Here is a 17,474-nt window from a genome sequence, read left to right on the forward strand (position 1 = left end):
GGAAGGAATGTGGAGCAGCCAGGATACAAATCAGTGCCCATATGGGATTCTGGTGCATGCAAGGTGAGGATTTACCCACTGAATCGTCATGCCAGGCCTTGGTTATTACATTTGTTACCCTTTGTGTAATTTTCTATTTTAAGAACCTCTCCCATGGATAGGAATGAGGAATTTTAATCTAAAGCCATCCTAGGTGTACTTTCACCTATGAAACCAAGCAGAACAGTGAATAATAACGAGGTCAGGATGGGTGTTTGCTACAACATTCAGGCCTGTCCTTCAGATGCCTCCATCCTACCTCAGAGTGCCTGGTGAGTCCCAGATCCTCCACTTCCAGGCCAGCTTCCTGCTAAGGGACAGCAGATGAAGGTTCAAGTACTCAGCTCCCTATCACTCACATGCAATGTCTGGTTTGGGTTCCAGACTTCAGGCTTTGGCTTGGTCCAACTCTAGCTTCTATATGCATTTGCGATTGAACTAGCAGATCAAAGATCTCTCTACCCTTGCAAATAAAATGAAAGTAAAAATCAAAACAAAAATATTAATACAGCTACAGACAATGAAAAAAGAGTTTAAAATGAGATACTTAGCCTCTCTCTGTATTTTTTTTTAAGATTTATTTATTTATTTAGGGCCCGGCATGTGGCCTAGCAGCTAAAGTCTTGGCCTTAAACGTGCCCCAGAATCCCATATGGGCGCTGGTTCTAATCCTGGCAGCTCTACTTCCCATCCAGCTCCCTGCCCGTGGCCTGGGAAAGCAGTCGAGGATGGCCCAAAGCCTTGGGATCCTACACCTGTGTGGGAGACCTGCAGGAAGTTCCTGGCTCCTGGCTTCGGATTGGTTCAGCTCCAGCCACTGTGGTCACAGAGACAGAAGACCTTCCTCTCTGTCTCTCCTCCTCTCTGCATATCTGACTTTGCAGTAAAAATACACAAATATTAAAAAAAAAAAGATTTTTTTTTTTTTTTAATTTAAAAGGAATAGCAAGACAAAGAGAGATTTTCCATCTAGCTGTTCAACTTCCCAAATGGCCAACAGAGCCAACTAGATCCAGCCACTGCCAGATATCAGAAACTCCTTAAAAGTAGGTCTGGCACCATGGCTCAGCATGTTAATTTCTGCCTGTAGTGCCAGGATCCCATATGGTGTCAGATTGAGTTCCAGGTACTCCACTTTCCATCCAACTCCTCTACTCTTGGTTGACTAACCCTGTGGAAAAACCACCCTTCCTCCCTTTTCAGACAAATACTTGTGGGAATGGCAATGTGCCTTAATCAATGACCAAGGCAGTTATAATAAAATTAACACTTCTTTATTGCTTATTGAGCCACCTATATTCCTAAACATTTCATATATAAAGAAGTCTTCAAAACTTTTGCTTAAAAAAAAAAAAAAAAAGAAAACCTCAAGCCCAGTGCAACAGCTCAGTAAATCCTTGCCTTCCATGCACTGGGATCCCAAATGGGTGCCAGTTTCATGCCCCAGATGATCCACTTCCCATCCAGGTTCCTACTTGTGCCCTGGAAAAGCAGAAGAGGATAGCACAGAGACTTGGGACCTTGTACCCATGTAGAAGACTCAGGAAGAAGTCCCTGGCTCCAGGTTTCAGATGGTTCAGCTCCAGTCATTGCAGCCACTTGAGGAATGAACCAGCAGATGGAAGATCTTTCTCTCTAACTCTCCTTCTTTCTGTAAATCTGCCTTTTCAATAAAAATAAATAATTCAGGCCTGGTGTGGTAGCCTAGTGACTAAAATTCTTGCCTTGCATGCGCTGGGATCCCATATCAGTGCCAATTTATGTCCCAGTTGCTCTACTTTCCATCCAGCTCCCTGGTTGTAGACAAGGAAAGCAGTAGAGGTCGTCCCAAAGCCTTAGGTTTCTGCTCTCCCCAAGTGACCACAATGGCCACAGCTAAGCTGGTCCAAAGCCAACAACCAGGAGCTTCTTCCAGGTCTCCCACATGGATGCAGAGTCCCAAGGCTTTGGGCCGTCCTCAACTGTTTTCCCAGGCCACAGGCAGGGAGCTGGATGGAAAGTGGAGCAGCTGGGACACAAACCGGCACCTATATGAGATGTTGGCGTGTACAATACAAGGACTTAAACCCTAGGCTATCATGCCGGGCCCTGATTTCATTTTTCTACACATTTTTTAAAATTCCCTCATATAAGAACTTATCTTTCCCAGGTTTTGCCAGACATACTCCAGGACATCAAAGGACTTTTACCTGTCTGGTCAGCATGGAGCCAGAGGATACATGGGTTAGGAAACTTCAGCGGGCCTCCAAGAGGACCACCACCTTCTTCCGTGTGCTGCCGATGAAGAAATTCACTGTGAGAGATTCCTGTTTCTTCAAACACTTGCAAGCTCCTAAAGTGTTCAAAAGGAGGGGGATGAGAAGCAGAGGTGATTCAGGCACATAAGCCATTAGGAATATTTACATTTAAGTGAAACAAGGACGAAGTTACTCATTATAGAAATCTCATTATCAGGGCCAGTGTTGTGGTGTAGCCGCCATCTGGGTACTGGTTACAGAGCTGGCTGTACCACTTCCGACCCAACTCCCTCCCTACTCATGTGCCTGGGAAAGCAGCAGAGGATGGTCTAAGCACTTGGGACTCTGTCATCCACACAGAAACCCATAAGAAGCTACTGACTCCTTGCTTCAGGCTAGCCCAACTACAGCTGTAAGAAAGGAAGGAAGGGCAGGTGGAAAGGAGAGCGGGAAGGGAAGGAGAGCGGGAAGAAGAGAGAGAGGGAGAGAAAGAGAGAGGAAGGGATAAAGAAAGACAAAGGAAAAAAGAAACCTCATTGTCACTTTTATTGCCTAAGTCCCCAAAGACATGCATGTCCAGAGTTACTGCACTCCTAGTTTTCCTCAGAAAGGGACTAAAGAAAATGTTGGGTAAAATAAAAACAACATTATTCTTGTAAACATACATAAATCTTTCTGAAAACAGTTAAATAGGTTCAGAAGCTGGCTGCTTCTACATAAACAGAATTTTCAGGTAAGCAGTTAAAAGAGCTTGTTTGGGACACTTTGTTATAAGCCAACAAGTCTGGTCTCGCTGGCGTGCCTTTCCCACAGTAGAAAAGTATGTTGCATATCCAGCTCCTCAACTTTCTTTTTAAATATGTCTAAAATTAATGAAGAACACTTCCGGCCAATCCACTGCTCTACTGGCACATGATCAGCGAGGAAAGAACTCACCCACTTACTCCTAAGCCGCAATCTACTTCTGTCGCTATCTACTATATTAAACAGCCCCAGGTAATTTAATGCCCAAATCTATACTTCACCACTCTGGGTGATTGCAACTTATCAGCTGGAAAGTTGATCTTTCTCTTCCTGACCCAATTCTACTTCCTGAAACCCTAACACAGGAGTAGAGACCCCTTGTCTTTCAGTATCACTGGTCACTCAAAGAGGATCTACGAGAAAAAAAAAAAAAAAAACAATAGTGGCTATCTAACTCATCTGGAGGTTACAATATAGCCTCAAACCCAAAGGAAAACAGAAAAGGCCTTCTAATCTTCTCCAATGCTTGGATCCTCCCGCCTCTCACTGAGACACCACTCTCAAGCATTGCTGTTCATTTACATGCATCAAAATAAGGAGAGGGAATAAGAAAAAAAAAAAAAAAAAAAACCAATTAGGAAAAGGAGAGAGAATAACACCAGACCAGGCTCTGGCATCCTGTCATAATATAAAAATAAAGGAATTCTTCAAAGAGTTTTTGAAGGCTTCTAGTAAATTGTTTCAGATAAAATCCTTAGCGATATAGCTAAATCCTCACCTTGCATGCGCCAGGATCCCATATGGGTACCAGTTCGTGTCCTGGCTGCTCCATTTCCCATTCAGCTCCCTGTTTATGGCCTAGGAAAGCAGTGGTTGTGCAATGCTTAGTTCTGGGACCCTTGGGACCCTCACCCACTAGGGGGATCCAGAAGTTTCTGGCTCCTGGCTTTGGATCAGCTCAGCTCAGCTCAGCTTCAGCCATTGTGGCCATTTGGGGAGCAAACCAGAGATTTCTATAGATCTGATATGCCTCTCCAGTAAAAATAAACAAATCTCTCTTTTTTTTTTAATGCTGGATGCTATAAAAAGCATAAGCTGTATTAGTCTAGAGCATGCATTCTCTTACTAAGGTTGTGGTGTCTTGTAAGACAGAAAAAAAAAAAAAAAAAAAAAAGCTGAGACAATGGTGTATGGTCCCCCAAAGGACAGCCCTACCTGAAAAGACTGCACTCTTTAGCACTACATTTTATTGGGAAATGATGGAAAAAAAATGGGATTAAGGTAAAAAGGATCTAGGAAATTCATCTGAATGGAATACTTTACAACCTCTATCAATAATATATGTTACAACATTTATCCTGTACAATTCTCCATACAGCACAAGACGCTTTGCTATGTCAGATGTGGTCTCACTCCCAATACTGCAGAAAACCAAAATTAACATGAGACTGCAATGTCAAAACAACCTAAGCAAACATGACCTGATGAGTTCATTCATTACCTCTCAGCCTTATAAGAAAATCTCCATGTGCAAAGGGGAGCTGATCTATGAGACAATTTATAAAATCCACCTCCCACTGGGAAAGCTGCTGGGGCAGAACTAAGCATTGCACAACCAATTATGAAACCCAAATCACAATGTAAACGGACTGTGTGCCAGAGAAATTTATATGAAAACTGTTATACAAGCAAAGATCAAACAGAAAATGAAGCAAGATTACATAGGCCCTAGGGTAAAAACTATATTGTACTATGTATTTTAAAAGTAACAACAAAGTAGGGTGCAACTATTTATGGAGAGAGTTGGACTCAGGGCCTCCCAACCTGCTGAGCCAGAACAACATATCAATCTCTAACTGCTATTACCAAAACTCTCTCATTAACCAGGCACACAGAAGAGCTATTGGCCCCCAACTCTAATGGAATCTAGGGTTAGTGCACCAGGGTTTTCTTACCTGGCCACTTTACGCTTGTCATGTGGGTGCAGCTTGGCGGCCATTTCTGGGTCCACCTGGCTTAGGCGCTTATGCAGTTCATGGCTATCCTCCTTTTCAAGCTCTAGTTTCCGGTCAACTGTGTTCTCACTGCCCATTTCCTGGGGCTATGAAATGAAGGTTTAGAAGTAAACTTAATTCAATGAACACTAAGACAGTATGTATGCACCCAGCTGTCTGCTAACACTTGGGAATACAGAAGAGAGGTGAATCAGACAATCTTGCCATACAGCGAGACATAATCATAAACAACAAATTCCAATATGCTGTGGTAAGTGCTGTGAGGCCACAGCAAACAAAGAGGAAGGAGGATTTTCTGAATGGGGAAGTATTCAGCTTCTCTGCTTCCTTCTCAGAAACACAAACAGGTAGTGGAGCCACCACACCTATTTGATCATTTCCAAGAGTCTGGTCTTCTCAGCAAGGTGAACAAAGAGCGGGGCAGAAGTGCCAGCACCTTCCCGGTTGCAAAGGTTCACCCTCCGCAGGCACACAGGGGCAGTGCTGGCCTCCTCCCTGACATACGCTTTGTGCTGCCAGCCAAGAAACGCTGAATCAGACTAAAGCACTGTTCACTTACTGAGGGATGCTAATTAAGCCACACAGGAGCACTTTCCCACACACAGCCCCTGCCCTGAGGCCAGCCAGAGGGAGCGCACTTCACTTACGGAGGTGGCATTTGCCTCAGAATCCTAAGTAGGAAAATTACAGTTGCTGAGTATAAGAAATAGGTAAGAACCAACCCTCCTCTCACTAAAATTTACTAGCTAGAAACAGGAAACAACCACTCCTTAGTGAGTTACAAAAAAATTAAACATACCTTGGTACTGACAAGAACTTTCCAGAGCAGAGACTCAATGTAGTAATTGGTTCCTCCCACGACAATAGGAATTTTGTCTCGGGAAAATATATCTTCGATGTGAACATTAAGAAAGACATCACGGTATTGAATATCAAGAAGAGAATCCAGACCCTCCGTCAAGCAGAGTAATAATCAGAATTTATTTGTCCATAGAGCAAAGGAGAAAGGGCAGACACAAAAATCAACTCATATCAGCCTTCAATATTTCTCCTAAGTTCTCAGAATCATTTCCACTTCTGGATTTACATAAATTACAGTCAAATGCATAATGGTAATTGCTCCCAGTTCTAGAACTTCCTAGATGTTTCTCCTAAGTTTCAAAGTTTTATGGGCATTCCAAATCAATGTAATAAGTACAAGCCCAAAGATGCTCACAGAACCGAGCGTCAGTGCTTAGGAAGCCAAGAAGGTGATATTCACGGCTTAACTCCGCCTTCTAAGGCAAAACACAAGCAGTTTTCTCTAAGTGATGGCTCTTGGACCACCATTATGTGATAACAGTGCACATGTTAGTAACTTGAGCCTTCACTGGAAAGACAGAAGCACAGGTTCTAAAGAGACAGGCTGCAACTTCCTGGCCCAGCATTACAAGTTACTCAATCTGCCTGAGCTTCAATTTTTCTGTTCTAAAATCCCCATGGGTTCTCACGGGCATTAAATATGACAATGTGTAAAAAGCCCCTGTCACAATGCCTGAAAAATGGCAATAGGTATTCAATCATCACTATTGTTTTGATGGCTCTGTTACTTTGAATTCTACTCTTCAGAATCTGTTGATGAAATAATTATCTGCTTTAATAAGGGCTTTGCTTCAGATAACTGACCTTAAAAAATACTTCCAATACTTAGACAAAAAGCTATGTACTGTGGCTTAGCAGGTTAGGTCAAACCTTGCAACACTGACATCCGGATCAGTGTCAGTTCAAGTTCTAGCCACTAACGCACCTGGGAAAGCAGCAGAAGATGGCTCACACACTTGGAGTCCTCTCACCCACGAGGGAGATGAGAATGGAGTTTGTAGCCCTGAGCTGCCTAGTTCTGGCTGCTGCAGCTATCTGAGGAGTAAACTGGCAGATAAACCATCTCTGTCACTTTGTCTTTGGAATAAATATTTAAAAAAAAACATTTATACATTTTTCCTTGCCAATCAATCTGTGGGCACTGAGACAAATGTCTTTTTTATAAAAGAAGGAAACCCTCCCTAATCCTTAAGGCATTTGGGTAGGATGGGAAAAAAGATGCCTCCAATCACAGTTCATCAAAACAAACAAACAAACAAACAAAAAAAACAAAAAACACAAGCCCAGCGCAGTGACCTAGTGGCTAAAGTCACCGCCTCGAACACACCAGGATCCCATATGGGCGCTGGTTCTAATTCCGGCGGCCCTGCTTCCCATCCAGCTCCCTGCTTGTGTCCTGGAAAAGCAGTCAAGGACGGCCCAAAGCCTTGGGACCCTGCACCTGTATGGGAGACCTGGAGGAAGTTCCTGGCTCCTGGCTTTGGATTGGCTCAGCTCCTGCTGTTGTGGCCCCTTGGGGAATGAACTATCGGATGGAAGATCTTCCTCTCTGTCTCTTCTTCTCTCTGTATATCTGACTTTGTAATAAAAATAAATAAATCTTAAAAAATAAATAAAAAAATTTTTAAATTTTTAAAAAACCTTCTTAAAATATGACTGCTTGATTTTATTTTTGATTTATTTGAAAGCCAGAGAGTTCCATCTATTGGTTTTCTTCCCAGCCACCTGCCACAGCTCCTAGCTAGGGCCAAAGCTGGGAACTAAGAACTCAATCCAAGTTTCCCCCCTAGGAGTCACATTAACAGGAAGCAAGGGTCAAGAGCCAGGCCCAGCAATCAAACCTAGCATTTTGATCCAAGATACAGACATCTTAACTGCTATGCTAAATACCCTACTGTTCTAAAAAGATAAACAGTCTCGCTATCCCCCTTAAATTATGTATCAGAAACACATAAATTACACAGTAAAACAAAACTTCAATTATATGAGATGATTAACAAAGGGAAAAGGAACAAGGGGAAAAGAGGAAGGGGGAAGTGGTGCGATAGCAGAAGAGGGGAAGAGCAAAAAGAGGGAAGGAGATGTGACAGGAGGGACTGGATGGGCCAAGGTTAAACTTGTTGGCCAAGCCTTGACGCATCTGGGATCTTGGGCAAAACCCCTTTTCCCTGGGAGATCAGGAAGGCAAGCTGAATACTTCTGAAGGCATTTTCAGTCTGACATTTGGGCTTCATATTTTTTTTAAAAAAAACTGAAGAATCTTCCAACTGTTACATCATCTGATTAAGTCATCTCTTGCTGTTTTCCATTGAAAATCTTAGCACTTCACTTTATATCAGTTCTTTCTGAACTACCCAGTGTCATACTAACAGCTGACATTTGGTCAGTGTGCAAAGGGCTTTCACAAACATTATCTCATTCGGTACCTCAGCCTTGTAAAGCAAACAGAGAAGGCAAAAAGCATTATTGCATTATTTGATTTGCATGCTCCTGTTTAACAGAAAGGATAAACCTTATCCGGCAGCTCCACTTCCAATCCAGCTCCCTGATAACCACCTAAGAAAGAGGAGAGGATGGTCGAAGTACTGGGGCCCCTGCTCCCACATGAGACCTGGAGGAAGCTCTTGGCTCCTTGTTCAGCCTGGCCAAGCTTTGGCTGTTGCAGCTATTTGAAACTAGCAGATAGAAGACTTCTCTCTCCCTGAATGTAATTCTTCCTTCAAAATAAATAAACACTTCTTTTAATTTTTTACTTATTTGAAAGAGTAAAGAATGGAAAAGAGAGACAGAGATCTCCCATTGCCTAGTTCATTCCCCAAGCCCCTCCAACAACTGTGGCAACCAAAGCTAGGAATCCAGAACTTATTGCTGTCTATCAAGGGAGCAACCCACCTGTTGTCTCCCAGAGCCTGCAATGCTAAGAAGCTGGAGTCAGGACAGTAACCAGGACTTGAATCTAGGCACTCTGATGTGGGATACAGACAACTCAAGAGGTGTCAACCTCTGGCAAACCCTATTCTCTTGTAATTTTTTAAACTGATTCATAACAGTTCTTCATACTGAAGAATATTATTATATGCCTCTGCTATTATACAAGTATTTTCTCCAATGTTTGTAAACTATGCATACATTTTGTTTGTAGTGGGCTGTTTTCCTTCATTTTTAAGTCATAACATATTTCCATATACAAAAGAACATGTAATGGCTGTACATTATGAAGACTTAACAAGAAACACTCCTGGACCTATTCTAAGAACTGGAATGTCATCTGCTCCCCTGAAGCCTCCTGTGTATTCATTCCTATCCCAACCCCTACTTCCCGTCTCAAAGGCAATCACCATCCAGAACCCGCTTTTGGATTTTGATTCGCTTTTTCAACATTCCTCACATTCCTTTATATTGTTACTGATACATACACAATATACTGGCTAGCTGCCTTTTAACCTTTGTAGTAACATACAATGGCAAAAAAAAAGTGTGTATCCTTCTGCGATTTCCCACATATTTCATTGTTTCTAAGATCCTTCCACGTTGATTGTGACAGGTAATTGTTATTCATTTTCATGTTAAAAACTACCTAACTTACATAAACAAAGCAAGCCGCACACATTTTTCAAGTACCTACATGCTTCTGTTGTTACACACAATGCTGTTACAAATAGGATCAAAGATCTCCTGACAAACTTATAGACCTATAGCAAGAGTTTCTCTGTGGTGTACACCTACAAATTTTGGTGGACACACACACAGACTTCCTAATTCAAGGTCTTAATTCTTGGACCCAGCGGTGGCCTAGGGGCTAAAGTCCTCACCTTTAACGCGCCAGGATCCCATATGGGCGCCGGTTCTAATCCCGGCAGCTCCACTTCCCATCCAGCTCCCTGCTTGTGGCCTGGGAAAGCAGTTGAGGACAGCCCAAAGCCTTGGGACCCTGCACCCATGTGGGAGACCTGGAAGAAACTCCTGGCTCTTGGAGGAAATTCCTGCGCAGCACTGGCTGTTGCAGTCACTTGGGGAGTGAATCATTGGATGGAAGATCTTCCTCTGTCTCTTCTCCTCTCTGTATATTTGACTTTGCAATAAAAAATAAATACATCTTTTTCAAAAAGTCTTAATTCTTATATATTGAAATTGAGCGCTTTTCTTTACAAAAGAGGGGGATTTATTCTTATTTGAATGGCAGATTATTTTCAGACAGAAGGAGATATACAGAGATAAGGTTCTCCATCCACTAGTTCACTCCCCAAACAGCTGCTACAGCTGGGGTTGAACTGATCCAAACCAAAGCCAAGCAGCCAGGAGCTTCTTCTGCGTCTCCCACACGGGTAGAGGAGGGCCATCCTCTGCCGCTTTCCCAGGTTGTAAGCAGAGAGCTGGATCAGAAATGGTGCAACCGGGACACAAACTGGTGTCCACATGGGATGCTAGCAACAGAGAGGAGGATTAGCCCGCTGCACCAATGTGATGGCCCCTGCTATTTTCCTTTACAAAAAAAAAAAAAAAAAAAAACAGTCACTATGAGGGTTCGGTGTTGTAATGTACCAGGTTAAGCTGTTACATGCAACAACTGAAAATCCTGGATGCTCTGCTTATGATTCACCTCCTTGCTAATGCACCTGGGAAAGCATTGAAGATGAACCAAGTGTTCTAGTTCCTGCCACCCATGTCGAAACCTGGATGGAGTTCCTGGCTCCTGACCCAATCCTAGCTGCTGTGTCCATCTGGGGAGTAGAGTGACTTTCTCCCTTGCTCTGCCTTTCAAATAAATAATCTTTAAAAAAAAAGTTACTTCAGGGTGCACATAGTACCACTATGAGTTAAGTTGCTACTTGGGACCCTTTTATCCTATATCGAGTGTCCAGGATCGAGTCCTGCCTTTACTTTTGATCCAGTTTCCTGCTAATGCACCAGGGAAGGATACAGATGATGGTCTAAGTACTCTCACGTGGGAGACTAGGATGAAGGTCCTGGCTGCTAGCTTCAGTATAGCTCAGATCTGGCAGTTCTGGCCATTTGAGGAATAAACCAACATGCAGAAGATCTGTCATTCCCTCACTCTTTGTTGCTCTACCTCTCAAAGGAATCATTCCTATAATTACTCATTCAATCATATATTCTCTAATTTGTTCTGAAGTTTCATTATAAAAATATACATTTAATATCAAGTCCATCTGGGATTCATTATACGTACATAATGCATCATATACAATTTAAGCCTGATTTTAAATTTTTCCAAAACAATTAATTGCCCCAGGAACAATTATTAACTACTTCACTATTTTTTTGTTTTGAAAAGCTATCTTGATCCTAACATAAATATATACAGATATTAAAATACATATTTGGGTTTTCTATCCTGTGCCACAAATTTATCTAGTATTATATATGCTGCATGCTATTTTTACTATGACTTTTTTTTTTTAAAGATTTATTCATTTTTTATTGGAAAGGCAGATGTACAGAGAGGAGGAGAGACAGAGACGAAGATCTTCCATCCGATTATTCACTCCCCAAGTGAGCCGCAACGGGCCGGTGCACGCCAATCCGAAGCCGGGAACCAGGAACCTCTTCCGGGTCTCCCACGCGGGTGCAGGGTCCGAAGGCATTGGGCCGTCCTCAACTGCTTTCCCAGGCCACAAGCAGGGAGCTGGATGGGAAGTGGAGCTGCAGGGATTAGAACCGGCGTCCATATGGGATCACGGGGCATTCAAGGGGAGGACTTTAGCCGCTAGGCCACGCTGCCGGGCCCCTTTACTATGACTTTTTAATGTGCTTCAGTATCTGACAGTCCAGATATAAAAGCAGTGTGGATATTAATTGTAAGGGTAGTAATTAATTCACAGGGTTCAAAGAGGCAGTCCTAGGACTGGAACAGATTTTCTGATCCCTAAATCAGCATCTGTTTTACTGAAATAGAGTTTCTCAGAATCTAATGTATATATAAACCATGCAGGCCTCTGGTTACAATGTGAACCCAAAATTCACTATTTCTAATAAGTTCCACAGGGATGCTGCACCTGTCAAGACTTTAAGGACACAGTATCCATCATCCTAAAGTTGTGTTTTTTTGTTTGGTTTCAAGACTTATTTATTTATTTTAAAGTTAGAGTTATAAAGATAGATTTTTCTATTCACTGCTTCGGTCCTCCAAGGGCCACAATGGCCAGAACTGGGCCAGTTTTGAAACCAGAAGCCAGGAGTTTTTCCAGGGTTTCCCACATGGGTGAAAAGACCCAGTATTTAGATGATCCTCTGTTGCTTTGCCAGGCACATTATCAGGGAGCTGGATTGGAAGTGGAGCAGCCGGGACATGAAGTGGTGTTCTTATGTGATATATATCTGAGGACTCTGGCCTATGGAAGATGTTACCTATCATGGGCCCGGCAGCGTGGCCTAGCGGCTAAAGTCCTCGCCTTGAAAGCGCCCCGGGATCCCATATGGGCGCCGGTTCTAATCCCTGCAGCTCCACTTCCCATCCAGCTCCCTGCTTGTGGCCTGGGAAAGCAGTTGAGGACGGCCCAATGCCTTCGGACCCTGCACCCGCGTGGGAGACCCGGAGGAGGTTCCAGGTTCCCGGCTTCGGATTGGCGCGCACCGGCCTGTTGCGGCTCACTTGGGGAGTGAATCATCGGATGGAAGATCTTCCTCTCTGTCTCTCCTCCTCTGTGTATATCTGGCTGTAATAAAAATGAATAAATCTTAAAAAAAAAAAAGATGTTACCTATCGTTAATTAGGTCTAGTGCACCCACACTTAGAACAAATTACTGGAGATGGGGGCTGCGCCGTGTCTTAGCAAGCTTATTCTCTGACTGCAATTACAGCTTCCCATATGGCTGCCGATTAGAGTCCCAGACGCAAAGAATAGTAGCCCAAATCCTTGGGATCCTGCACCCATGTGGGAGACCCAGAAGAAGGTCTTGGCTCCTGACTCTGGACTGGCTAAGCTCCGGTCCTTGCGGCCATTTGGGGAGTGAACCAGCAGATGGAAGATCTCTCTCGCTCTCCTTTCTGTAAACCTGCCTTTAAAAATAAAGAAATAAATAAAATTTTTTAAAAAAAAATTACTGCAGTCAGCAATGTGGCACCACAGGTCGACCAGCTGCCGAGGATGCTTGAACACCAGTTTGAATTCCAGCTGTTCTACTTTTAATTCAGTTCCCTGTTAACAAGTCTGGGAAAACAGCAGAAAATGGCTCAAACCCTTGTACCCAAGTGGGAAACCCAGATGAAGTTTCTGGCTCCTGGTTTCAGTCTGGCCCAGCTGGGGTCATTTGGTGAGTGAACCAGATGAAAGTTTTCTCTTAATTTCTTTTCCTGTAACTGTTTTTCAAATAAAATAAAATAAATCTTTCAGAAGAAGAAAGGAAGAGTTAGAAGAAAAAGAAGAACAAAAGAAAAATTGCCACTAGAAAGAAAACTTCCTTTTTTGGCCTGGGCTGCTCTGTATACATCAGGCCCAGTTACTGTATTTCTGAAGGATATCAGAGATGTTGCTCTGTTCCTGAAGTCCACCACCGTGTAATTGGTCACGAGAGGATCCACAAAGCTAATCATGTGATGCCGGCACATCTTCTGTTCTTGGGCAGAAACCTTGTTAGTGATGATGTCCAAGCCATCATAGACCTGGATGAAAAGAAAATCCACAGAACCATACAAAGAAAAAAGAAAATAGAGCATCGACTTTATCAAACAGAGGTTATTAGCTCAAACTTAAAGATAAGAAGGGTTTGCAAACCCACGCCAAATGAGAACTAATTTTTTAAGATTAAAACGCGGTTCTATAGGACTGAGCTGTAAGCATTTTAAAAATGGGCAGGGTATTTTATTTATTCTTCTTATCACAATTCTCTAGAAAAGTAAGATTCAGCATTGCTCAGGGTTCTAAATGCTCAGATATTCTTGGATTTAACTGACTTTAAAAAGTTTTTAGAATTTGTATAAGATTGGTTCCATTTGTGGAGAAGTGGCCAACCTACAAAGATACATATATAAAAGGCACACATACTCACTTTGAAGTCAGAACCCCTAATACTGCTGCTATACTCCAGTGGAAACATTGTGATCTATCCAAATTACTGCTTCAGGGGGTCAACACATACAGTCTAAATATGCAAGAGCAATATCCTGTCTGTAAGCTCTTGATCTGCCAATTCAACTAAAAAGTTCAAGTGTACTTTTTCTAAATGCACGGTCTCAGATGGAGAACAGATCTGAAAACACTAGTTTGAAAATAGGGATGAATGCTTTGGGATTAAATGTTCTCTCTGTAATCACTGATTCTACAGGGAGCACTGAATGAACAAATAATAAGTTCCGCAGAGCCCACAAAGATGTTAAAAGCATTTTATATCTCATGTTTCCCTTTACTTACATGGGTGTCAAATAAGTACAGCACAGTGTAACAGTTAGAAGGAAGAACCCTGGCGCCAGGCTGCCTCAAATCAATTCCAAGTTCTGCTACTTGTTCCTGGAATACTGTTAGGAACCTCTGCATCTCGGGCCCAGCACAACAGCTCAACTGGCTAGTCTTCCCCCTTGCAAATGCTGGGATCCCATATGGGCACTGGTTCAGCTCCCAGCTGCTCCACTTCTCATCCAGCTCCCTGCTTATGGCCTGGAAGAACAGCAGAGAACGGCCCAAGTCCTTGGGACCCTGAACCCATCTGTGAGATCTGAAAGAAGTTTCTGGCTACTAGCTTCAAATCAGCTCAACTCCAGCCACTTGTGGCCATTTGGGGAGTAAACCAGTGGATGGAAGAGCTTTCTTTCTTCCTTCTCTCTGTAAATCTGCCTTTCCAATTAAAACAAAATCTTTATTTTTTTTTAAAGGAACCTCTGTGTCTCAAGTCCTCATAAGTAAAATGGGGATAACAATATCTCTCTCACAGGATTGTCACAAAATTAAATGAGATGATCAATATAAAAGCATTTGTTTGGTTTTGCCTGGCATACTTAGAGTGCTATAAGAGTCATTATATCACTCTCCACATGAATACTACTATCACAATTACCACACGATCAGGACAAAAAATAAGTTCAGTGTCACTGCTTTACATTCTGAAGTTTCTGTGCTCTTTGCTACTGATATTAGTTACCTCGCGAAGACATAAGCTATATTCAAATAAATAAAACCGCTAAGTAACAAAACAGTACACAAAAAAATAACAATAAATAGAACCATATGGCTCCGCCTTTTAAACTACATCTGTGCCTAACAACAGAACTTTTTTTTTCAAAAAGATTCATTTACTTTTACTTGAAAAGCAGATTTACAGAAGAAGAGAGACAGAAAGATCTTTCAATTGCTGCATCACTCCCCAAATGGCCTCAAGGGCTAGAGCTCAACCAATTCAAAGCCAGGAGTTTCCTCCAGGTCTTCCAGGTGAGCGCAGTGTCCCAGGGACTTGGGCCATCCTCAGCTTTCCTCCCAGCGTATAAGCAAGCAGTGGAATTGGATGTGGAACAGCTGCAACACAAACCACAGGAGCCCATATGGGATGCTGGAGCGTGAAGGTGGAGGATTAAGACTGTTGAGCCACACAACAACCCCTAGAACTGTAGATAGAATCTGGCCTTGCAAGCATCGGGATCCCATGTAGGCACCAGTTCCTGTCTGGGCTGCTCCAGTTCTCACCCAGCTCCCTGCTGTGGTCTGGGAAAGCAGCAGACAATGTTCCAAAGCCTTGGGAGCCTGCACCCGTGTGGAAGCTCCAGAAAAAGTTCCTGGTTCCTGGCTCAGCTCTGGCCGTTGTGGCCACTTGGGGAGTGAATCAGCACATAGAAGATCTTCCTCTCTCCTTCTCTGTAAATCTGCCTTTTAAAAAAATGGAATCTAAAATACAATGTCTCCTTTTCCTGCTCTGCTGATAAAACTTACAGGACACATTATACAGTGATGGCTTCCATCATGCAACTTCAGAAAACTAACAGAAGAAAAGGAGTTAATAATTAGGTGTTGCGCTCTCTCTTTTCCTACCACCCCTTAACTGGCTCTGCAATTGTTTAGGATTCCAAATGACCTAGTATTGAAGAGTATTGAAGAGCTTACATAGCAACAACTAGATTTTACCAATAGAATTTCTAAAATCTGGTAAGTTCTTTACAGTAAAAAGGATTCTTACATTTCACACTGAGATTAATTTTAAAGAAATGCATAGCACCAAATATATAATGCCCACCAATGGCAGGCTTCCCTGCAGCTCCCATTGGTGAGCAAGAGAACCAGGCCTGGGGAAGGCCCACGCTGATCAAGGCAGCAGCACCCACAGGCATAAATGTGGGCTGGGTCTGGAGGCAGGTCAGTCTGAGCTAAGCTGTAGCACTCATGGCTGTGCACAAGAGCCAGATGGAATGCAGTACAGACCAGGTTAAGATACAACACATGCCAGTACATGTAAAACATTGAGTGTAGGTGGGCCTGGTGGGAGTTACTGGGGGTTGCCCCAACTAGGCCATGGCACCCGCTGGTGTGAATGAAGACCATGCCTGTGGTGGGTTGGGCTGGGCTAGGCCACAAAGCCTGTCAATTCACATGAGAGATGGGGCTGGTGGAGGAACTGACCATACATATCTACTGCTATGTGCGTTGACTGGGGCAGGTAACGAACTAAACTCGACCCTGCACAAACTATTGCACACAAGAGTCAAGTCTGATGTCACCTCAGACAAGACTGCTTGGAGGACTCAAATGCCAGAAACAGAGAAAAATCAAAAAATATATGGCCCAACTTTGGAGGGCATGTACCAGGATTGGGCCTCTTCAGTTACTGAAGCCTGGTGGTGAACAGTCTGCCCAGATGCACACAGGGGACATGACAGGAAGCTCACCTATGCCAGCAAAGGACATCAAGTTTCTTCACAGAGGATGGAAAGCAGAACGGGTTGGACAACTCTGCTGGATAAGCTTTGTAACAAGCGTCTGAGTCTATGCATGCAGACTTAGGTGGACTTGGTCAGCCAATAAACCTTGGAAAGATTTTTCAATCCTGGGGCAACGAAATGCATGCAGACTTAGGTGGACTTGGTCAGCCAATAAACCTTGGAAAGATTTTTCAATCCTGGGGCAACGAAGCAGACCTTGTTTCAAACTATCAAAATCCCTAGGGTAGCACCCTCAGAATGTTCTTCCCCATACTGGAGTCTCTTACATGTCCTGATACAGTTAACAGAAAGGAACAACTTCCTCCCCTTCCCCCCAATCCCCACCCTAGCCAGGCGAATAAACAAAAAAGCACTGGAAAAGAAAAAGTGGAAATATTTCTACCAGCACATTCTATCAGTGACGCAAAATGACTAGATAAAGTCATCCTGACATTTGCTCTTAGATATGTATTCTACAGGCTTTTAAGATGATAAATTTCAGAGCCGGTATTATGGTTTACCAGCTTAATCCTTCACCTCCAAGCACTGGCTTCCCATATGGGCAACCAGCTCATGTCCCAGCTGCTCCACTTCCCAGCCAGCTCCCTGATTGTGGCCTGGGAAAGCAACTGAAAATGGCCCAAGTTCTTGGGACCTGCACCCATGTGGAAAACCAGGAAGACTCGTGGCTCCTCAGCTCTAGCTGCTGCAGCCATT

At 43.2% G+C, this 17,474-nt stretch overlaps 2 protein-coding genes across 2 annotated transcripts in view; one reads left to right on the forward strand and one right to left on the reverse strand.

Annotated features, from left to right (window-relative positions):
- The window catches only part of PPIE (peptidylprolyl isomerase E), a 174,378-nt gene that overhangs the window by 108,163 nt on the left and 48,741 nt on the right, over positions 1 to 17,474 (forward strand). The gene's annotated exons all lie outside the window — the stretch shown is intronic.
- TRIT1 (tRNA isopentenyltransferase 1) overlaps positions 1 to 17,474 on the reverse strand; it is a 51,363-nt gene that overhangs the window by 11,495 nt on the left and 22,394 nt on the right. Inside the window, exons 2-5 of the mRNA XM_004591543.4 lie at positions 13,380 to 13,520; positions 5,835 to 5,933; positions 4,976 to 5,121; positions 2,229 to 2,371 (exon numbers count right to left, since the gene is read on the reverse strand). Coding sequence (XP_004591600.2) covers positions 2,229 to 2,371; positions 4,976 to 5,121; positions 5,835 to 5,933; positions 13,380 to 13,520 — 529 coding nt within the window. The remainder of the gene's footprint in view (positions 1 to 2,228; positions 2,372 to 4,975; positions 5,122 to 5,834; positions 5,934 to 13,379; positions 13,521 to 17,474) is intronic.

Source organism: Ochotona princeps, chromosome 2, assembly GCF_030435755.1.
Source record: "Ochotona princeps isolate mOchPri1 chromosome 2, mOchPri1.hap1, whole genome shotgun sequence".
Taxonomy (NCBI): domain Eukaryota; kingdom Metazoa; phylum Chordata; class Mammalia; order Lagomorpha; family Ochotonidae; genus Ochotona; species Ochotona princeps.